The sequence below is a fragment of the Acomys minous genome (assembly GCF_964271855.1).
Source record: "Acomys minous genome assembly, chromosome: 5".
NCBI lineage: Eukaryota > Metazoa > Chordata > Mammalia > Rodentia > Muridae > Acomys > Acomys minous.
In genome coordinates, this window is record NC_140494.1 from 32,843,911 (window position 1) to 32,868,150 (window position 24,240).

The 24,240-nt window shown below is 51.0% G+C and overlaps 1 protein-coding gene across 1 annotated transcript; it reads right to left on the reverse strand.

Moving 5' to 3' along the window:
- Positions 1 to 24,233, reverse strand: TPPP (tubulin polymerization promoting protein). Its single transcript, XM_084783056.1, has 4 exons — positions 24,077 to 24,233; positions 14,989 to 15,307; positions 5,164 to 5,317; positions 1 to 4,841 (listed from the first exon to the last, which is right to left on the reverse strand). Exons 2-4 carry the CDS (start codon positions 15,300 to 15,302, stop codon positions 4,647 to 4,649), a joined length of 663 nt encoding a protein of 220 aa, XP_084639182.1. The 5' UTR covers positions 15,303 to 15,307; positions 24,077 to 24,233; the 3' UTR covers positions 1 to 4,646.
- Between the last annotated feature and the right edge of the window lie 7 nt (positions 24,234 to 24,240).

Genomic DNA, 24,240 nt, shown 5'->3' on the forward strand with positions numbered 1-24,240 from the left:
CACATTTTAACACCTTTATTCATCACTTTACCAACTTGACACACAATGTTAATAACAGCAAACACAATGAAAGAAATGTTGATAGACACAAACTGCTTCACTACAGCAATATGCGCCAGGCCTTGATGACATGTGTCCCAGGCCATGATGACATGTGCCCCAGGCCATGATGACATGTGCCCCAGGCCATGATGACATGTGTCCCAGGCCATGATGACATGTGTCCCAGGCCATGACGACAAGTGTCCTAGGCCATGATGACATATCCAGCAGGTGACTAGATGCCTTGTACTCTATAGGAGGGAAAGAGGGGCCATCCTGACCTGACATTCTGAGTAAGTGTGGTTTAGATGTCAGCATAAGTGCCTTTCTGAGTCAGAACACCCATGACATCAACATTACCCAACACACTTGATAAAGTGATAAACTCCATATTCCCTAACATTAATAAAATAGTGTAAAAATATATATCACATATATATAAACTTAACTCCCTTTCTTGAAAAAAAAAACTTAGTACAGACTAGTAGTAGTAGCATATTATTCCTTTCAAGTTTAAGTTGTACAGGCTTCTTTTGTTGTTTGGCTTGGTTTAGTTTAAGAGGTTTAAAAGAAGAGATAATTTAAGTGTCCCAAGATGGCCACACCCCTGAACCGTAAAGTTCAGAACGGTTAGTGGTATGTTGGTGAAGAGGAGCAGTTTGGCTCAGTGTTGGAAGGATGTTCTGTCTGCTGATGTCTTCACAGCACAGCTAAATTGTCACCCTTGCCATGTTTTATTGGCAGGGCTTCCCTCATGTGTCCACACTGTAGCCAGGTAGTTCACAAGTCGAGGGGGGGGGAGGGGGAAGAATAGGAGAGGGGAGGGGAGGGGAGAAGAGGGGAGGGGAGGGGAGGAGAGGCAGACAGGCAGTTTTCCCTGAAAAAGGACAAGTGGCAAATACCATAGGTATCTGCCATGGCATTTGTCTCAGTCCTCCCAGCCAGTTCTAATGCCAAAGCAGCGACAGGACAGTATGTAAACACATGAGTACAGCTGTGTGCCAGTGAAACTATTCATTAAAACAGGCAGCTGAAGCAACCCAGGGCCTCTGGGAGTGGGAAGGTTGAGTCTAGTCCCAGGGCAGGCACCTGTCATCTCCCTGGGACAGACTGCAGGGAAGTGGCAGAAGCTATTGTGTGGCCCATTTCAAAACTAACTCCACCTGTCACAATGTCCCTATGCCCCAGTGTAAGATAGGATATTGAAAGGTGTAAAAATACTCCAGTATAAATATAGATCTTTCAACACTATTTAAACATGTCGTTTGAACTTTGATTTTCATAAAGCACTCCCACTAACTAGTTTACTTATCGCATAGCATTAAATAGAAATAAATAAATAAGTATGCTATTAGAGTCAGTGTTCTCAAATACCCGCCAGCCTACCTACCTTCCTTCCCTGACACTTAAGGCACCATCTGCGTTGTTCTTCTCGCAACCTGACCCTTTCTCATGAATGCCACCTCCAACAGAACGTGTCCCTGTATATGACCCCCCCTTTCAGAGCATATCCCTGAGTGTCACCCCCAAAAGAACATGTCCACGTATCACCCTGACAGAACATAACCTTGGGTGTTACCCACAACAGAACCTGACTCTGTCACTCCAGTCCATGTCCCTGAGGGTGACCCCTGACAGAACCTGTCCTTATTTCCTGTCTCAGTCTCCTGAGTGTCCCCCTAATAGAATGTATCTTGTCTCCTGGGTGTCAGCTCACAAGAGCATATGTCTGTCTCCTGGGTGTCCCCTCTAGAAAAAAAAATGTCATCTCCCAAATGTCATCCCCTGAGAGAACCTGTCCTTGTTTCTTGTGTGTCTGTCACCATGGCCCTGGGTCTCAGTTTGCATGCTTTGCGTGTTTATTATTATTATTACTATTATTATTATTATTCACAGATGGACACTGAATTCTATTTATCCATGATTAGTAAAAAGCTAATTGGCATCGCATAAAACATGCAACAGAGACAAACACTCTAACTGTGGGTTCAAATCAGAAACTGAGGAAAATGCACATATTTTGTGCGGCAGAGTTGGAGTCCAGTCAGTGTCTGTGTTGGGAGGGTACACAGACACCACACAAAGTCCATAGACACTTTAAACTGACAGTGTGGAGACACTAAGTGTTGGTGATCTAATCGCTACTACCCTTCCCTTGCTAGCTGACATCTATCATCTAGAGGGAGGGTGTATTTTCAAAGTTAAACTTAACACTGACTAAAGAAAGGTGCTGTGTGAGGAAACTGGGGTTAAGAGGGAACACAATGAAGAGCACTCGTCTGACATAGTTCTGGGTGCTGCTGAGGGACTGCAGAGGGGCCTAGAACTGTCCCTCAGGAAGGACAGTGAGGACCAGAAAGGCAGAGTAACCCAATTTTCATTTACAAAGCCCAAGTTGTGTTAGAGCAATTAAAGAAAATGCTTTCTGAAGTTTTTATCCTCTCCTGCTGAGGATCGCACATGTGGGGGCTGAGATGGCAGTTCTGGTCCTCCGCTGCCCAGGATCTATCTGAGCTTGCCACTCTGAGCACGTGAGCGAGGTGGCTAGTTTAAATGAAGCTTCCTCATGAGGCTGGGTGGTCCCGTGAAAGCCGGACACCTGCATTGTTTCCTGCGGGCTCCTAGGCAGCACTGTTTTCTAGATGTTCTTAGGCAACTAACTGTGGGCTTGGCCTGGATCCTCATCTGGACATCATCCTGGCAACATGGCCCTTTGAACAGGAGACTGTGTCTAGGGTTCTCAGACTACCATAGGGTCAGGGGGACATCTGACCCACTGCAGGGTGGGGGCCCTCTGACACCATGCTAGCCTGTCCCTGATGCAATTGCCTCCTGATGGATTTGTGTGTGTTCCATTTCACTCAACTATGATGGGAGCAAGTGGACTGATCATAGGCAGTGGAAAACAGCATCCCCAAGAGACTGCCACGTGGGGACAGACTAAGGATTCTGGGAAAGAATTTGAGAATGCCAGGGTCCTTTTGTTTCCCCAGACCAATGGGGTAAGATTTCAGAAAAGAGGCTCCACTGCTTGGTTTTTAATAGCAGGTTCTCAGAACTCCCAGAACCTTGGGAGGAAGCCAACTACAGGACCATCCCCAGCCTCCAGTGGTGACCATGTTGAGGGGCTTGATAACCTTGGACCTTCTGAGGGCCTACTTGTCTGGGAAGTATTGAGGCCCCTGGCTTTTCTCTCTTAGGCTAGTAGGCAGTTTTCTCTGGTGCTGCAGTGAAGGCATGCTCTCTGAGCCCCCAGACAGGTGGATAATGTGACGACATGCCATGGCAGTGAGGAAGGCAGCCAAGCCACAGAAGACAGTCCACCCTTAACAGCCAGCTGCCCTGGGAGGGAGGCATATAGTGAGCCACTGTCTGTTCTTCCTAGGAACAAGCCACACAGTCCTTGTGTGCAAATGCACGCAAGGCCAGGGTTGTAGTAATTAAAAGGAACAATTGCTTGGGGCCCCTATGGGGATGGCACGTGCCTTGGGTCTGCCTGAGTGGTACCCTCACACATGTATGAGCCGCATTCTGTGTTCTCTCTTGTGGCAGAAAAAGAAACCCTGGCAGATGCTGCAAGTTTTTCTTGGGCCCGGTTCTGGTGCCCTGCACTTGCACTCAAGAGGGAAGTCAGGAAACTGAACCCAGGGGAGGCTCCACAAAGCTGACGACACATTATTTTGGGCAAAGCACAACATATCTTGCTCCGGTCAAAGCTCCCATCTTACACCGGTGGAACAACTGCCCAGGCCTGGGTTGGACCAGTGTCTCAGCATCATGTGTGTCCACACCCAGTGATGATGGGACAGGGCAAAGAGAAGTTCATGGCAGCTTGATGTTCTGGATGTCCCTGGACCACTCTTGAGACCAATCACCGTCTTGTCATTTCTTAGAAAAACACTGAAAAAAATAACTTCCAGCTTCATGTTCCAAGTCAGTCCCCTGGTCACCAGGGGACACCCACTGGTGGTCTTGGCCACTCTCAGCACAGACTTGTTTGATGAACATGTGTGTGTGCATGCGTGTGCCCATGTGCACATACAGACACATGTGTGCGGACGTGGCCTATTCCCACACACACACACACACACACTGACAAAACCACCAGATAGCCTCAGTCATGTCCTCTGGTCAGGAAGGATGAAGGGGCCTATTTAGGATTACTCTGTGCAGTCAGTTAGTTCCTTGGCTCCTACTGCCCAAGAAGTGTCCAGGTAAGGTCAGTGTGCGTTCTGATGTCCACGCTGCTCATCCTCCTTTCTACCAAGCCCCCCCCCCAGATGCCCCCTTTTTACCTGCAGATCAAGTGGCCAGTGTGGTATGATCCTGGGAGACAGTTCAGAAAAAGCAGGTCCACTTCCCAGCTGTGGACAGGGCAGTTATGTAAGGAAAGGAGAGTGAATCGTGGCCCAAACCTGGGGTCTGAGAGAGAAGCATCAAAGCACCCAGCAGGGGGAGGCCTGGGCATCGCCCCCACCTGTTGCCTAGTGGAGGTGCATTTTTTTTTTTGAGTCCTGCCCAGTTGAACATAGGAATGTAATGAAGTGCAATGGGTGGGGTCCAGCGCCTGGCACCAGCCATGTCCAGGGCTTCAGCCTGAAAGGCTACTTGCCCCCCTGCACCTTCTGGTCATAGGTGCCGGCATGCTTGTAGCCAGGCACGTAGCCTGACTCGTCCACCAGGTCCACGCGCCCAGCTTTGCCTTTGCCCTTCCCCGACTGGTCAAAGCGCTCTTTGTGGGAGCCTGTGAACTTGGTTGTGTCTGTGAGCCGTGACACCGTAGGAGAGGACACAGCTTTCTGAAAGAAAACAGAAGAGGGTGATACACACGCTAAATGAGGGCGCTGGATAAGGACTGCCACCATCTATGGCAGCATTTCAGTGGAAGGCGGCAGGGGCTGTGGGGCGGGGCAGGAGGGGGGGGGTAGTTGTCAAGGAGTGTGAGTCTGCTGGGCCACACGTCCAAACAAGGGGTTACCTTCCTTGGCCCCAGGATAGACCCAGACTTACAGGGCTAACAAGCCTACACATTTTCTAAATACCCAGTTGTGGCCTTCAGATACGGCTGGTCCATGGTCTCCCCTAAGGGCACTAAGTCCCACCCATGCCGCACCCCCTCACCGTGACACCGGAGATGACTGGTGCCCGGCCCTCGATGAGCCGGTGCACCTCACGCACAGCCTCCTCACTGCTCTTATCCTTGAACCGCTTCTTGGCCAGCTCCTCCAGCGCCTCCTGGAACTGCTCAAAGGTGATGGTCCTGCACGACTTCCCTCTGTGGGTGACAGACAAGTCCTCAGGTCAAGGTCCTCTGGGACCAACCCCACATGTGTACCATCCCTTCTTGCGTTCTACAGTGACCCCTACTGGTCACAGCCAGAAGTCATCAGCAACTGCTAATGGCCCGGAAAGACTGAAGGTAGCCTATCCTTTAAGAGTGTCAGGCATTTCTGTCTGCTCCACAGTGTGGTCTCTCTCTCCTGTGTGGGAGGGCAGAGGGAAAACCAGGAAAAGAGATCCCCTCATCTCTTCCAGGGACACGCTAGCCAGTCAAAGAGCAGGAGGGAGGCCAGGCCTAAGTCAGGGTCAGAGTGGCTCAGGAAGGGCCTAAGGCCATGGTTATCGATGTAGACAAGATTAGGAGGAGCCACATCACCTGTCTGATTCAGAATCATAAATTGTGAGCAGACGGCTTGAGGCTGGAGCTCTCACTTACCATGTGCACCTGGCCACCAGTGAGCATCCCAGGTACCCTGCCATTTCACAAAACCCTCCTTCCAAAGGCAGTTCAGGCAGTGTAAAAAAAAAATTTATGACGTTATTTATTTGTTGTAACTTTACTTTTAAAATTTTTCAACTTGGTATTCACCCCCAGCTAATCCAAATTAGTGAAGTTTTCAATGTTTTGCCAATACTGTAGATGGGACACAAGTCTGCAAGTTCTGCATATTGCTGGGGCATGGGGAGTGTTTAGTGAAATGGCCTGAGACAGGCTGCCTCTTATGGCCTGGCATGCCACCGACCCCAGCTGCAGAGTGCTAAGAGTTCGGGCTTTAAAACAGCTGACTGACAAAATCCCAGTGGGGCTTTTATGGCTGTCCATTAGCATAGGCTCCAGAGCAGCCAATATGACTTTAAGAAAACCAAACCAAACAAACAAAAAACAAGGAGGTGGTGGAGCACGCACTTTGGGAGCCAGAGGCAGGTGGATCTCCGTGTTCAAGGCCAGCCTGGTCTACAGAGTAAGTCCCTTAATAGCCAGGGCTACAAAACCCTGTCTCAAAAACAAAACAACAACAAAGAAAAAACACAACGTTGGAGGCCCGAGGCTATACTATTCCAAGACACCTTGCAAAGAGACACACAGCTCAGTGGATCTGCGGTCCAGAGATACCGACACAGGTGCCTAACTTGAGCAAGGTCAAGAGAAAGAACTATTTCAAAGTAAACCCACTAGGACCCATGGCTCACAGAACATATATAGAGTTTACTCAGAGAATGACCCCAGCAACAACTTTCTCAAGTCTACCTGAGAGACAGATAATCTGGTGGCCTTAGGGTGGGCAGGGCTTTCTTAGAAATGATGCCAAACCATCAGGTTCAGTAATAGAAAAGTGGGCAGGCTGGACTACAGAATACTAAAAGCAATGTCCTTTCAAACAACATTGAAGACAAATACCACAGAGTTGCAGAAAATACATGGAACACGCAAACTTGAAAGGGGGCCTGTATCTAAAACAGGCAAAGAACTTAATAGTAAGAAAAGAAATGTTCAAATGGGCAAGTATCCAGACCAGACACCTCACCGAAGAAAACTGATTGATTGGCGGGGGCGTGGTCAACACACACAGGACGTCCCCCCATGGGAAAGCAGAAGTAATGAGGGAAACTGCTGCATGCTGAGGAGGATGGACCATGAGCCAATCTTCCGGGGAAGCAGGCTGCTTCAAGAGAAACGAGCTCATGTTAAACCCATTTATGAAGATTGTGCAGATTTTATTCAGCCATTCAGACTTGAAAACCCACTCAAATGCTCTTTAGCCGTGGCCAAGTAAGCATCCCATGGACAATAGTGTGAGAACACACCATTAACAACACAATAACAAAGTGGACCCCTCGTAGCTGGGCTAAGGAACCAGACATGAAATTACTACGGTTCCCACATGCCCTGAATTTTCTTTCACTGGTACCTGGAGGGGGTCTCACGATTTACACGCGTCCTGGATATATAATGCATCCTAACCAAACAGCCAGGAGAGCCGAGCCAAGCATCCTTTAAAAAAATGCAGGGGGCCCCATGCTGGAGAGGGGGGCCACCCACTGAGAACTCACTGAGGCATTACACTCAGACCACGGACACAACATAGGAGCTAGAGCCCCACGCGTGTAATCCTAGAACCATGGAGAACTGCCCGGGATGTAGGTGATGGAGCCTCACGGGTGCCTTGTGTCTTAGAGGGTGGCTTCCCGACCTTCAGTGTTCTCAGCCCCAGCACTCACTAGCTGCTTCTGAGACTCTGGGTTATCCAGGGCACTGGAGCAGCTTGGCTTCACAGTGCAGTGGTGCCTGGAGCTGACAGCTTTTCCCTCTCTCCTAGGACCTTGGGGGGCGTGTTGATCCGAGCCCCCCCCCACCCCCCGCAGGGCTGCTCTGTTTTGCCGTGAGAAGTCAAAGGCGCTCTTGTCTCTTACTCCCAACCCTTCCTGGGCTGACATGAGGATGCCAGGCCTAATGGCCAGCCTGGCAACCTGCTGCTGGGGCACACGGCCCTTTCTGGGCCGCCTCAGCACCAGGCACTACCAGCATGAGTCATTGGGGGATGGGGTAACTGGAGGGATTCTCCCATCACAGGCCACATTCAGCTAGAGCTGGATGCCTGCTCCTCTGGTACCAAGAATCCCTTTCTGGCCTGTGTCCCTACAAGTCTAACTGTGTTGTTGGGAAGAAGGAGCCCAGTCTTGGTGCCTCAGTTCACAGGGAACTCTTCCCCCTAGGAGACCCAGGCACTTCTTGAAGCAGAGTCCCCTAACTAGCTCTGAGAAGACAACGCCCATGTCTACCTCAGAGATGGAAAGACATCTGCAGGGCTCTCCTGCACAGTGAGCCTGGCTCTCCTGCGCAGTGAGCCTTATCTAGACCTCTTAACACTAAGGGCTCTTCCAAGGCCTTGCCCTTCCCTACCTTTGGCTCCAAGCTGTCCAAAGCTGACCTACAAGTGATTGTCTGCTCACATATACTCCAGGAGCTTGGGGTTGCTTCCCAGGCCCTGTCCCCATGTGGGCAGGATACTTTGTCAGTCTCTCGGGAACACTGGGACCTGGCTGTGGGGGAGGAGGGAGATGATGACCCAGCCATAGACAGCAGAGCTCTCTGAGGAAGTCCTACTCCTCTATGGCCAGTACTGAAAATATTAGCACTCCCACCTTAGCTCTGGGCTTTCACAGAGCCCCTAATCCAGCCTAGTCAGCACCTCTGTGAAGGGATCCCTGTCAAGGGTTTTTTGTTTTTTGGTTTTTTTTTTGGTTTTTTGGTTTTTTTGTTTAGATTTATTTATTATGTATACAACGTTCTGCCTGCGTGTATACCTAAATACCAAAAGAGGACACCAGATCTCATTATAGATGGTTATGAGATCCCATTATAGATGGTTGTGAGCCACCATGTGATTGCTGGGACCTTTGAAAGAACAGCCAGTGCTCTTAACCTCTGAGCCATCTCTCCAGACCCCCTACCCCATCTTATTACATTTGTGTAATAAGAAAACTCTCACGTGGTGAAGGAGTGGGGCACACAGGACAAGACAAGGCTGCCTGTGTGCTTCTCAGTCCCTAGGACTTATAGAAGCTGTTGCTTCTGAAGTAACCACCAGAGAGCATCTTTACCACCCAAACACCATGTAGGCAGAGAAGGCGCTTCTGAGGGGTGGAGAGCTATACCCTCCCTATACATGGTGATCAGAGAGCAGCTGGAGGGACTGGAAAGGATTTCTGGGCAGTGAGGACAATGCCTCATAGGCTGCCACAGAGCAGCCTCAGCTGCTGTGGGCCTCAAGTTGCCTGTTGCCACTAGTGACTCCTTAGATGTGTTCAAGCTAGGTGCAGAAGTCTGGTCAGTCTCTAGTTCCTTCCTCGGGACTCTTCCACTCCCACTGACTACCCAACTACCTCAGGACCCAGCCTGGGCTCTGTGCCAAAGATGGTGCTGATGCTGCTGAAAATGTAGGCCTGTCAGTTCTGTGTCTACAGCAGGCCACCTGACTCAAGAAATTTCTTGGGAGCAGGCAATGTGCTCTTTGCCTAGAGGGGCCTGGCTGCCACTTAGCCATAAGGACTCTGCCTGTCTCAGGAAATCAGAGGCTAAGCAGTAACACTGCTGTGGCCCTGCTCTGGGCACAGTTCAGATGTCTATTTACAGGCAGTCACCAGTTTGTCTAGAGAAAGCATCTGTGGCCTACAGCATTGATACTTCTCTCTATTGGGAACAAATCATCCTTAAAGCCCCTTTTCACTTGTCATTTGCATTTTTCCAAGGGACCTGAGGTTGTGGGATAAGCATTCTCCAGGTGACCCCAAACAGGCATGACATCTGCCTAGTCCCACCTCCTTAAGGCTGGCCTGGATTAAGTAGGAGTAAACCATGCGAATAGATACATGTCCTTCAGGCACTGGCCAGCCAGCTTCCCAAGGCAAGATGGAGGAGCTGAAAAGCAGCTTATCATCACAACCGCCTGATCCTGGTCACTGTGGACTCACCAGAGCAGATGAAGTCCTAATCACAAAGTTATGGGGGGGGTGTCACTAACTCAATAACTATCAGGCAAAAAACAAAACAAAACAAAAAACAAAACCACTCCAGATCTCCTGTCTATCCCCCAGCAGAGGTCTGAGGGGTTACTCTGAACTGCACTGCCACACGTAGCCACTAGAGGGCCATGCAGAAATAAGAATAGCAACAAGGCTTCTGACACTGGGACCTGAAGAGTCAGCTGCATGCGTGCTGGATCTTGCTCCATTCAAGGCCTGCAGGGTCAGGCCACTCTCCCCCTGGAACATGTGACTGCTAGCCTTACTCAAGACCCAGGAAGCAGAGCCCGAAGGAGGAGCTCCAGGAACATGTGTGCCATAGGTGAGTGGAACCGGGTAGGCTGACAGCGAAGAACAAAGGCTGCCTCCAAGGGCCCTCACATGTCCAGCGTCCTTGACATATGGATCCTCTGGAATGTTTAGATGGCCAGCGCACACACAAACCTGTCCTTCCCATGGGTTACCAACGCTCTGGACAAGACTCTTTCCAGACCTGAGGCCTGTTCCTAGGAGTCATCAGCTGTATTATTAGCCCAGGTGGCTGCTATGCTGAGCCTCCTCAGCAGTACACAGACATCAGAAGAATCCCATCAGGCCTTGCTGATTAGCAGCTCACACACTAAGCAGTGGCTGACAAACCCTCAGTCTAGACAAATCTAGACCCCACTTTCTACATGTAGGGACTGGCCTTGCTTCCCTCTGACCCATATCCAGACATAATGGCCACTGGGTCCTGACACCTGAGCCAAGTTACTTCCTGGCTCTGCACAGCGTTGGCAGGAATGTGCATTTACTTTGGAGGGTACCAAGCACCCGATCCAGGCCCAGGGAAGCCAAAGATCTCTGGGCCTCCTCCCCTGGCAGTATGGTGGTCAAAGTAAGGAGGCCATAGGTTAGCCCAACCCAGCCCTGAGGCCCCTATAGCTCTTCCTCCACTGGCATATGCAGGTCCATATACACAGGCACATAGACCCATTGCAGACAGTCACACACAGATACAGTGCCCAGGTCCCCCAGGTGTTTATGAAGCTACAGCACACTGGCCTTGCTTCAGTGTCCAACCTCCACTCACTGTGTGGAGACTGGCTGTGCTGAGCCTTTTGCAGGATGTAGAGTCTAGGTTAACAGTAGTCTACTATAAAACTTGGTATAGAGCTTCAAGAAATTTGTTTAAAATTTAACACATAGTAACATCAAAACAAACAAGCACTGCCATGGTGACAAGGACCTAAACAAAGGCCGCAGATACCCCAGCTGGCGCCACGCCTGCAGAGCCATGGCAACCTGCCCCAAAACAGAAATAGTTGAACTTTTTTTCTCTCTCTCTCTCTCTCTCTCTCTCTCTCAAGTCCTGTCAGAGTCAGCAACTTCCTGGAGGTACCTAAGCAATTTCCTCCCAATCCCCAAACTCCCATAGGAGGCAAAAGCCTCTGCAGTTGCCATTGCTGCCTCTCAAGGGACCACGAACACCCAGCCCTCATAATATAAACAGTGCCACTGCAGCCACAGGTTTCCTGGAAGTCTCAATCCCAGAGGTCCCTGGCTCTTCTTGCCGATCCCCCTCAGCATTCCCCTTATAATCAGGATACCGTCCCCCTACCCTGGAGGACAACATGACTCTTGAATTCTTCTGTTCACACATGCCTCTGAAGTGAGGATCTTCCTCCAGAACAGAGGTGTTCCAAGTGAGACATAGGTCACAAGGAAACTCAACGGAGTCCAGGCTCTGAGAGGGAACTCGAATTCAGAGGTGGTAAAAAAAAAAAAAATGAGGGGATGGCAACCTCTGGGGGTGGGCGGGTCTCAAGAGTCCAGGTGTGGAAGCAAAAGGAACATCAAAGTTTCCGGGCCTCTACTTAGTGCAGGAGCCTCTCCGCAGAGCTGGCAATGGCATACAGCACTGATAGCCTGTCTGCCTAGACGCCTTGAGCCTTCTCTGAGCTTGGGCTGCATGCACTTGCTCTCCAGGACCTTGGCTTGCAAGGCAGGAATGCTGGGAGGTTCTCAGGCAGCCCAGAGTGTACAGCGAGGAATGGCCCATGTCCTGGAGTCAGGGATGAAGTGTCTACATGCCTGCAGTTCTATGTTCTGGGAACAGGTATCCAGTCACAGGGCTCACTAATAGGGGTCTGGAGTTCTCGGTCCACTGTGGCCCTCAGCATCCAAAAAAGACCCATGACCATATAGGACCATCCCCTGGGAGGCTGTAAAAACACACGCCCTACATGGGAGGATGGAGTGCACATATCCAGGCACACAAGAGCTGGAAGGTAGCTCCCTGCAGGAGAAACTGAGGAGTGGACTGACCTCTGGGACGCCCACTTCTTCCTACCTTCCCATCATCCCTCCTAGAAGCTCTCTCATAGACACAAGTCTCTGGGTCTCCTTATTCTCGGCTTAGCTCTTGGTTGTCTTGAACACTGGGTTTACTGAGGGCACAGTGTCATGAGCTCACTGGCCTTACTGAAAAGACATCCTGTATGTTCCCAGTGTGGGAACAGCTACCAGGGTTGGGTCTGAAAGGGACACGAGCAGAGATAAGGTGAGGATCTGTCTGACTTCATTTGCCAGTTTAGACACTGGCAGTGAGCTCCACGGAACTATCAGCTTTAACAGTATGCACATGGCAGACAGAGCTAACCTAGTTTTCCTAGGTCTCAGTGTTTCAGGTCATGTGCACTGGTCCTAACAGGAGCTCTTGGCACCAGGATGAGAGCAGTGGCTCTATCAGAGCCTCCACCATTGGTCATTTTGCAGCCTGGGTCACTGCCCCTCACTCATGGCTAGCCAACCTACCAAAGCAGATTTGTTTACCAGGACCTGACTGTCTGTCCCTGCCCAGAACTGTCCAATGGGGGCTCATGTGAGATTCTGTGAGGTGAAAGGACACCAGCAGGTGTCCCTTACAGACCCAATCCTGAGTTTACCAGCAACCCTGGAAGCCGTTCCTACCCTGGGAGCATGCAGGATGTCTTTTAAGCAAGGCCAGTGATTTGTCCCTCAAGACAAGTTTCTGTGAGGAGGTTGCACATTTCCCAGCAAGTGACAGGCCAGGCCATGTGACCATCATAGTAAGCTCCACCAAGCCTGGTAAAGCCACACACACACACAAAGCCCATGGTGGTGTCAGTACTCAAACTCAGGGGCAATCACTTTGGTGAAATTTAGAGAGTCTTGGGGACTGTAAGCATCAATTTCCAAGTCATCTATGAAGGGGCAGCAGCAGTACAGAGGCCCTGCAGCCTAATAGACATCTTGCTGCATTGATATGCCTGGGTCCTTATGACCTGTTCTGTACTTTGTAGACTCTTCACTGGTCCCTATCTCCAATGACTATGCTGTCCTATTTAGGGACTCATGGGAGAGAACCATCTCCTGACCTTTTGTCTTGGGGTCCTTTCTATAAAAGTAGTAGAATGAATACATATTGTTCAGTAGACCCTCCCCTGTGGGGGTTACATAGGGGTCACTGCCACCCAACAGCATGGCACACAGATGAAGCCGTGGAGTGTTAAGAAGCCCAAGGACCTCAGTCTAGAAGTACATAGGATCCCTGGCCAAGGGCCTTGCAAGTAGGCTAGGGAGGAACTAGTGCCGGTACTATCACAATGGGACCTGGCCAGAGTAGAGGCGATGGCCTTCACAGTGGGCATCAGGGTAAAGTGACCACACACATCTGAGCCACTGGCCACAACCTCCTCTCACATCCACATCCTGACCCAATTCCAGTTATTGTGGAATAATTGAACTTCAGGCCAAGGTGGGTCTGAGACGGCATAGGAATAGGGTCTGAGAGGGGAGGGAGAAGGGGGGAATAGAACTTACTATGTACACACATCCGCTTCCAGAGCTTGAGGCTACATGGAGAGTCCCTTCTCCAGCTTCCCAATAGGGTTGGAAGCCACGAGGAGAAAGAGCAAGCAGGATGGACCAGCTCAGACTCCACTTTGGAGTGCTCTGGGGTCAGCAGAGCCTAGAGAGGGTCAGGATGCAGGGCCCCTTGGGACACATTTCTCAGCCTTCACAGTACAACCATTCACTCCCAAGATGCTCCAGACACAGTCTCATGTACCATGTACAACAGGGGCCTGGGGGTTGAGATTTTCTTGCTCTGCAGAGGCCTCAAACTCCCAGGACACAGCGAGGTTGATGTCAGCATTGAGATGCATAGGGACAGCTAGGCTCTGGCTCAGCAATCTCCACAGAGCCTCTTCCTGGGGGCCAGGACCTTGAAAATTATGACTCAGCCTTCTTTCACCTCCCAAACCAGGTTCTAGAGGAAGTTACATCTGGATTCAGCTGGAACAGAAAGATGCCAATATCCTAAGTCCCCTAGTCATGGTGCCCTGTAACCGGTAATCTGGCATATGCCACCTCTTCCCATTGGGACACATGTGAAGTCTCTCCACCTTCCTAGGAACCTCTAAATTCCTGTTGGCGCTCGCAGGAGCCATATGCCAGGCCACCTCTACCTTTCTGCCCGTTGCTCAAAGACTCCTCCAGGCACCAGTGCACAAACAAAGTAGTGATTAGCAACCACATCACCCACCCAAAGCCAGAGAAGGAAGTGGTGCTCAGCCAGTATCACCCACAGAGATCAACCATGGGACCTGACAGCACACAGATGTCTGGCAACACAGTGGATGGATGGCCATTCTCTGATCTGTATCCATTTGACTGCATGTGTGAGCATTTCTCAAGCGCAGAGTTAACAGAGGTTGGCAAAGGACTGGAAGAGGGTGTCACGAGCCACTTGCCATATCCTGGAAACAAAACAATGGAGGCCTGCACACCACACCAACCTCACAGACTCAGCCCACAGTAGATGGGTCTCTGTTGACCCAAGCAGATCCTGATCATGTCTAGCAATGGCTCAATAACCTGGGTATTGATTAGAATTAACTAAGCTTTCTCAAGGCCAGAAACCCCCAACCTGGCCACATCCAGGGCCAAATGGATTGAGACAAGGACCACAGCTCAGGACTTGGCGAGGGGAGTCCAATGGACTTGAGACCAATGTGCTCCCCAGACTGTCCCAGACCCTACAGGTTCTGTGCCCTTCAGAATCTGCAAGCAAAATACCTCACAGACTCTCATAGTAACTGATATGAGTTGTGCTACCTAAGTCTGCACTGTACTTACTTGATCTTGCTGAAGACGATGTCCACGTCAGTGACGGTCACATTCTTCCCATCAATCACGTGGCAGTCCTTGCACAGTTTGGACCAGTTCTTGCCATGCATCTCCTTCCCTGTTGCCCTGGTGTCCCCATGTACTGCAAACCGCCGGAAGGCCTCCTCCAGGGCACTGAGCTCAGGGGCTGCAGCTGCCCCCTCATTGGCACCCTCTGACTCCAGTGACATCCTCTTAGCAGCTCTGTCCCTGGCTGGGTCTCCTGGGGACTTGGGTGGTGTCTTGTTGGCAGCTTTGGCAGGCTTAGCCTTGCTGTCGGCCATGTTTGCTAGGGAAGAGAGAGAAGAAAGGGGTCATTCTGCTTCTCACAGCCCATCTGTGTGCCCGGTTCTAGCTGCAGTACGTGGTACCAGGCAACATGATAAGGCAAGAGCTGAAGAAGGGCATGATTTCTGGAGCTGGGACCCCCTCGGAACTGAGTGCCCATCAGGACAATGCTGGTCCAGCTGCTGGACCTGGCACTGACCCCGCCGGTCTGACACCTGCAGAGGGCAAAGGTCTGACCCCACCAGGCATTTCCATGGCCTCCTCCCCGGGCCTCCTCAGCTGTGGGTGAATGCCTGGAGGGATGCTTAGGGTCTATAAAATGATGCCATCTTTCGGATTCATGCTTACTGGCCCTAAGAGATGAGGCTGAGCCATGCCCAGGAGTGGTGAATGGCCCTGGTGACACAATAAGGACCTACCCTGGAATCCTAGAACATTTGGTTAGCCCCTGAAGTATAGATATACTCTCTAGGTTTTGTGGGCTGTTAATTTCCAAGACAGGCAGAGATCTCCCTGAGGGCTAAGAAGACTGGGGAGATGCTGCTACTCCCAGCAAGACCCGGGAACACAAAGATCCACAAATGATCCTACTATGGCCACTGTTGTTCCAGCAAGGGCAGGTACAGCCCGCAGGAAGCAGGGATGATGAGCTCTCTCAGCATCTCTCTGGGAACTGAAGAGTGCTTAACAGCTTAATGTAAGGAAAGGAACTCCTGGTATGGGCACACACCAATGACCTTCTGTGAAGCATCAGTGACAACGTTGAAATGTGCAGGCCCTGTCCAGACTGGAGATCTTACTGCCAGTGTGGCCGAGGCATGCCATCATCACTAAGAGATGTGAAGTATGGCCCCTGCCAAACTCACAATGGTATGAGTTGCATAAACAGCCGGAATAACACAAACGACAAGGGCCGGGTCTCCTTCTTGCCTGTTCCCTTTGAAAATTATAATAGAAGCATAGCAGAAAAATCCAGTCTCCTTGATTAGAGGCTCTTCTTCTTCTTCTTCTTCTTCTTCTTCTTCTTCTTCTTCTTCTTCTTCTTCTTCTTCTTCTTCTTCGTTTTTGTTTTTCAAGACTGGGTCTCTCTGTATTAGCCTTGGCTGTCCTGGACTCCCTGTAGGCCAGGCTGGCCTTGAACTCACGATCCACCTGCCTCTACCTCCCGAGTGCTGGGATTAAAGAAAGGCATGTGGCACCACATGCACCTAGAGGCTCTTCTTAAGGCACTCTAATTCACCCCAAAATGGAGCTTCTTGTGGGGGTCACCACAGGGCAAGCCGAGGACAGCAGTGTTAAATGGGGTGCTCTCGCCGCTGCCTGTGAAGCCCAGGAGTTCCTACATCTCCACAGGCTCAGACGCGTTGTGAATCAGCTCCATGCACCTGACGGGTTATCTGAGCTTCTGCCCTGGGCCCTCGCAGGACAATGAAACATGAGAGGGGCTCTGCCCTTCTGAGGACTACAGGACACTAAGGACACTAAGGCAGCTCAGAGCCTGGCAAGCAGCAAATCCAAGCCAAGTGAAAGAATTGTGAGCAAACCAGCAGCAGGGGAATGGCATTTCAGGACAGTGAGGGCATGTCTCACAACGATGAGGCCACTCCTCATCAGACAGATGCCAACCGTGTTCTGTCATCCAGCTTCCTACAGCACACTGGTACCACAAGATAGTGAACAGGTCCGGGGGATGGGGTGGATGGGCCAATGCTCACTTCCAGCTCACCACTGTTCATCTGCTGTAGGAGAAGGGCCTCTGGGCAGGACTCCTATAGACATTCAGGGGATCAGGGATTGGAGCTTACTAGTGGCTGTGAGTGGTCATCACTCAGGGGTCAAGGCTGCAGTGCAGGGTGAAGGGTTATCTGCACACAGGAATCAATAGGAGGCTGAAGTAACAGCCGAGTCGCTGCTAGTCTGGAAAGCAGAACTGTCTAAACTCAAGCCTGGAATAAGTCAACCTGGAACTTTTTTTTTTTTTGGATTCTGTGGCAGAGCAGCTGACATCTGTGGCTTCAGTGAGTAGCTGACAGCATGGCCACGCTGTTTAAAAGGCCCAGTGCCAAGGTTTTTCAACAGGATCGGCCCAGTATGGGGCCTCTGTAGCAACCACGGCCGGGTACCAGCAACACACTTGCTCAGACGATAGGATAGGAGGGTTGAGACACTCTTCTCTCAGGATGCACCTTGGGGCTGCAGTCAGGCCTCAGACTCTACTTTGTTTTCCCCTGAACATGTATTACCTTCATAGCATATCATAAAAGGTTTTTTAAAGTAAAAGCAATGGTGAGTTAGGTCCTAACTCAGGCTGTACACAAGATCACTAGGCAATCACTTATCCTGTGGCTAGCAGAGGTCGCCCCGGAGTAGGCTCTGAGGACACGGGGCTCTTATCCTGTGTTCTTTTTTCTAGTGTGAACTGCCCTTAGCTCACAGCAGCAGCAGTGAGAACAAATTGAATCTAACGAGAATTGAGTCTGCACCCAAGGTACCCTGGAATATGGAAGTACCCTCAGGCCTCAATCTCTCTCTCCCTCACTCCTCCAGTGTTGTGGGATGGCTAGCTGTAGCCTTTTCCCACCCTCATTCAAAGGCCCTGGCCTCCTGTTCTCCTGCCCTACAGCAGCTGAGGCAAACCTAATGTTTAAAGAGACCTCGGTGTGTCCCACCATGCCACTACAATTTCCATCAGGGGAGTTAGGCCATTTAGAAGAGGTTCCAGGAAGTCACGTGGTCCACCGGGTGTGTTAATAAAGGGACAGCCTCTCAGGTGTACTCTGCACTTCCAAGGTGTGAGTCCTACACCTCAAGTTATACATCCTAGATACGTCTTGTGTGCCTTATCCTCCTTTCTGATAGCCTGTAATTCTCTTGTCTCTCAGATGTACCCCCGACTTCATCCTATGGACTCTGCCTATCAGCAGGTGCCCCTTCCTGAGCCAGCCTCCATCAGCAGTGATTGCCCTGGGAGCAAAGAGAGCAGGTGTGGTGGAGGAGGGGCGTGGCGCCAGCTGGTGACCCAGCAATGGCTGCTTATGTTCCCTGAGGGGTCAGGAGGACAGGAGATGGTAACTTATCCACAACAGCACTGAGTGTAAGGGCAGACTATGTTACCAGATTTGCATCTTCAGACCAGGCCTGAGGAGGGCAGGGGAGGCCAGCTAGAGGTAGAATTACAGATCTTGCAGCGGGAAGGGACATAGGCAAATGCCAGAGACATAGCTTTTTGAAAACCCTGAGGACCCCTTTACCTCAGGCAGGATTTCTTGCATCCCATGGACCCCTAGTTTTCCTTGTCAACTCCAAAGAATTGGCTTTCTCTCAACAAAGCCTATAGGAAATCAACTGGGCCCCGTTCTTTCAGAATGAAAAATACTGAAGCAAATTCAAAAAAGAAATATTAAAGAAAAATCTAACAATAGGTTGCAACAATGACTCAGTTGGTTCTGAGGAGATGAATTTGATTCCTAGAATCCATGTTTTAAAACAAACAATAAATAAACAAACAAACAAAACCCAGGCATGGTGGTGTGTGCTTATAATCCTGTACATCAGAGAGATGGAGATGTGACAATAGCTGGCCAGCCCAACCTAACTAGTGAGTTCTGAGAAATGACAGTAAAGTTGGTTTCTGCCCTCCACATGTACACACACACACACACACACACACACACACACACACACACACACACGAGAGAGAGAGAGAGAGAGAGACAGACAGACAGACAGACAGACAGACAGACAGACAGAGACAGACAGAGACAGACAGAGACAGACAGAGACAGAGAGAGCACCTGAACACATACTAACATGCACACATGTACCAAGAAAAAAGAAGGGGAAAAATCTAGACGTGACAAAGGAGAGATTTGTACAACCCAAGGATCAACTGCTACACACCTCAGGGCACAGCCCCATTACAGGAGGACTGGAAATGAGGGGATCAGTGGATGCAGGGCAAGGAGTCTATTACTACAACCAGGACAAGGTGTCCATGGGCAGAGAAGGCATCTGTGAATGTGATGGGTGTCCTTGAATAAAGTAGGCATTACGACTGTGTCAGGTGCCCATGAGTGAGTGAGACAGATTCTGGGTGTGGGGCAAGTGTCTGTGAACAGGGAAAAAAATATGGGAAGGAAGGAGAAAGCACTTCTGCCTCTGAGGGGAATCTCCGCAGGAGCACACAAGCCAGGGATGGCTTTCTCTAGAATGACAGAGCACGAAAGAAACAACCTCAGGATAAATCCAGGGAGGTAGGACTCTTATCCACTTGCTAGACACCTACCACTGAACCCCTAACCACCAGGCAGGCTGCTCTCAGTTCCACAGGCCTCAGGTGGGCCTGTGGGTGAGGTCAGTGACAGCCAATTAGAAAGACTGACCTGGAGTTCAAGAGAGAGAAGTCATTTAAGATAGGAAGAAGAAGGAATGGACAGAAGAAAGCCATCTGGTGCTTGCATCATCCTCACTACAGCCCTCCAAGGCTTGAGTCCTATGGGGCCCCATGTAAGACCAAGGTGAGTCTGACCGTGTAGATCTGGCACATGCAGCTGGCCCCAGAGAGAGCCCATCTGAGGGTGGGACAAAGGCAGCCTGCCCAATACAAGCTCTGTACTTCAGAGTGTACTTATACACAACACACCCTTGGATAAATGTTTGCTCATTAGTAACACGGCCACACACCCTACTCCTCATCAGGGTACTCCATGTGAGTGGCCTCTTATCTCAATGGGGACTGCATCCCAGGCAAGGGGAACTCCCACACATGGGCATCTTCTGAATGTGTATCCCGCAGGCACCCAGAGGCAGTACCAGAAGCCCAAATCTACCAGGATGGAACACAGCCCCAGTCACTGATCCAGAACAGTCACTAGGATTGGAGTCCCAGGGCCAGGATGCTGCCCACAGACTGGCCTGTGAACCAGTGCATCTCACTGTTTCTAGGTTAAACATGACACACACACACACACACAAAAATAAATATATATATAAATAAATAATTTTTTTAAGTGACACAATTCTCCTGGGTGTTGCAGAGGAAAGGCAGCCCAGTGCCCATATCCACTCATTTCCTATACCCTAGGCCTGGCCTGGCCTGTAGGCAGAGCAGGGCTACCTTCTCCAAAAAGGATCATACTTAACTGAGGAGAAAGGAAGACTGGGTTAGGTTTAGGGTTCTGTCCACCTAGGTCCTTTTTTGTATCCAACATCTAGGGCAACAGAAATGGGCTTCTAAACTCTGACCAGAAGACGAAGCAGGGCTCTTGAGGCACAGTGACCTAAGCAGAGGCCCCATGGGGGCAAAACCATGGGAGGGGGCCAGAGGATCAGATGAGGCTGAGTTTTGCATTGAACCACATACAGCACTATCTTCTGTGAAACCCATCTCACCTTCAATTGTCATGTGCTAGGACAGAAAAGGGGAGACACGGTGAGCAAAGATACAACTTAAGCACATGACACACCTACAGGGAACTGAGGAGATTACACTCCTAAGTGTTTTGGGGCCCAGCTACCACTGCCCAGAGTCAAATACTCTCGCTGCGGGACACTCTCCCAAAAGGACTTCAGCTTATCAAAAGGTAGTAAGAGACCAAAATGGCCAGGCTCAGACAAGGAAAGATTCTTATATACAACAAACACTAGCTTGTCCAATATATATAAAAAGCCTCTATAGTCAATAAGGAAAGAAAAAAAAAAGAAAGAAAGAGATTGCTCAACAGAACAGAAGACTCAGTCCAGGCAGGGAAAGCCAGAGAACACAAGAAATGCCAAGCTTCCCCAGTATAATCAGGAAAGTGCAGACACAACCCCAAACCAGATAACCGGACACACCTTGCAAGGTGGGGACATTTAATACTGCCCTGGGCAGTTGTTGGTGGAATGTGGAGAACAGAGCACTTATGTGGGGAACTCTGAAAAGCAGCACCCCTGTCTCACTAAATCTGAAGGTGCACATAGTCTGAGGCACAGCAATTACTGTTATTCAAGAGCTTTTTAGTTTGCAGGAGAGTTCAATGAAGCTGAGGGCAGGGGGGAGGTTTGTTTGGTTAGTTTTTTGTTTGCTTGTTTGTTTTGTTTTTTAGTTTTTTTGAGACAGGGTTTCTCTGTGTGTATCCGTGGCTGTCCTGGAATCACTCTGTAGACCAGGCTAGCCTTGAACTCACAGCGATCCGCCTGCCTCTGCCTCCCAAGTGCTGGGATTAAAGGCGTGCGCCACCACGGCCCAGCAGCAGCTGTATTCTTGATCCTCCAACTGAGAAGCAACCAAAGATAGTTGACAACAGAACAACAACAACAACAAAACCTTGAAAACTAGAGTCATAATCGAGTCTGCTTAAACTAGGACTGATCAAAAGAAGATAGTCCAATAGAATAGTAGCTACATGATTTCACATGTGTAAAGGTCAAAAACTACCGGCAAGGGCTGAGTCAGCGTTCAGGGATCTATGCTCATGAGGTGACGCTATCAAGACCCTTCCACTCCCACACTCCTCTCCACGCAGGACAAAGGGCAATGGGAATGGTTGCCAGGAGGAAACTGAAATTACAGTTACTGAAGCAGGGTCCCCGTGGGAGGGAGCTTCAGGGACCAGCCACCTGGCAGGGCTCACTAAGCCTGGCAGGTGGGGGAGGAGCCTGAGGTACGATTTATGAACCACCCTCTTCACACTTGCCTGGAAGACCAAAGAAAGCCTCATATTTGAGTATTCAGACACCACACCCCAGCTTACAGCTGTGTTACCTCACTGGTTTAAGGGAGACCATGGACCCCAAGAGGTCTCGTTCTTCATCAGGAAGTGCCATCTGTCCGTGAATTTTCCCCTGATAACAGGAAGCCATTTGTGGGACACACAAGGACAGGCTTCGGGTCACCAGAAACCATACATACCCACTGGGACTCCAACAGGGCTGCTGAAAGCCATCTCTGGGACTGGCACAGGACACCAGGGGGAGGCTTTCCAAGTGCTGCAGAGGTAGGTTGGGATTCTTCAGGAGGATGCTGTGGTCCTCAATGGGGCTACCCTAAGTAAGTGATGTCACTGGTGAAGGATGCCATAAGGAGACTCCTGTGGGTCATGGATGGGGCTGCCATGGGGGAGGTTGCTCTGATTGGGAGGTGTTGTAGCAGGAGGGATGCTGTGGACCAGGGAAGCCTGGCCATAACTAGAGGATGCTATGCTTGGAACGCTGTGACCCTTCCCTGTGAGGAAGCTGGTCTTTCCAGGTTGAATCAGCCCAGCCCTGGGAGACCCCCCATGAGGGTGTTAGGGGCTGGCAGCCATGTCTGAGCCCAGGCTGTGGCCAAGCAGCTCCAATCCTTCCTTTCAGTAGGAAGTTCATTCTCCTGGATGAGGTCTCTGAGCACAGCCTTGCTGGGCGAGGGAAAAGGGCTGGACCAGACCGCAAGGTCCTCTTCCCTGGTAAAACTGAAATCACACCTCCTACTGGCTCCTCCTTCAGTTGTGTGCTATAAATAGGCCAGCAGGCTCAGCTGAGGAAGCTAGTTCTTATCCTCTGTGGAACCCAGCAGAGCTGTCTTCAGCCCCCTGCCGCCGCCGCCGCCCCCCCCCCCCCCCCCCCGCTGCAGACTTCTCCCAAACCTCCACCCTTCATGGATGCTTTCCATTTTCTTAGATGAAATTTTCTAATGCTTAGAAAGATTTCCGAAACCTTAGTTGATAGTCAAAATACACCAGAGCCTCAAAGAAGGTGGGTCCAAAGAGCACTAGGAGGAAAACGTGCCTGCGCATGACGTCTTCTCCTTATCATTGATAAAGACAGCGATTCTCAATATGCCATTTGAATCAGGGCATCTTTTCTAATGGTGGGTTCCTGTGGCAATCACGAGCTTTTCTGAATAGAAGAGTCCTTTGGAAACGCTGAGCTCAGATAGTGCCCCTCCCCCTCGCCAGTCCTCCAGGGTCACGTGGTGGGAGAGGGGCTGGCACGCGAGCAGAAACAGTAGACCTCCGCCAGAGAACCCAGCTGAAGGCTAAGCAAGCAGGGTTTCGCCCCTCTACACCTTCCCCCGCCCATTGGTCCAGTCCTGGGGAGTGTACACTGCCTGTGCAGGCCACCTAAGCGGCCAAGAGAGGCCAGATACACAAGTGGGCGCTGGGCCAAACGCCATCACCCGCCCCAGGACACGCACAGGACCGATCACCAGGACAGCAGAGTCTGTCCAATGCCGCGCCACAAAGGGCCCTACTCGTCTTCCTCACCTCGTTCAAGGCCTCCTTTACATAACCGAAACCGCCAAGTAAGGGTCGGATCCTCCCTCTCCCGTGCGCAAACATGGGCGTTCAAAATGCGACCCTGACAGAACCCTCACCATCTCGACTGAGAGATACAGGCTCTAAAGGAGAGTGGCTGAGCGAACCGGCACTGTCACCTGCAGGACGCGCTCAGTATTCGGGACCTGGGGACGTCCGGGCAGCTCCTGCTCCCGTATGCGCGACTCCGGGCGGTGGCTACTCCCTACGCCGTTTCCCACCAGGTTCCACGGCAGCAAGGCCTAGCACCTGGGTCTGGTGGGTAGCCGTAGGGTGCTTTCTGTCCACCATATTAAGGGGCAACGCAATCCGCCTGGCTCAGTGTACACGCATACCCATTCTTGGCACCACTGCCTGGAGGTCTTTGAGGAACCGCTGCAGATCGAGCCTCTGCAGAGAACGGCAGGTGGCTAGCCTCACAGACTGGAGGCGTCCCGAGCCTCTGGCCCACGAGCCGCGCCTCCGACCACGGACAGCGCCCGGTGCTAGCTTACCTCCAAGAAGCGTCCACTGGTGCGCCTCCGCGACTAGACGCGCGCCCGGGGGCGCTGAGCTCTCGGAGCCGCCTGCCCAGGCCCCGCCCTTCAGCCCCGCCTACATGCCCTTCCTCCTCCCGCCCCGCCTAGGCGCGCACTAAGGCCCCTCCCAGCCCGAGTGC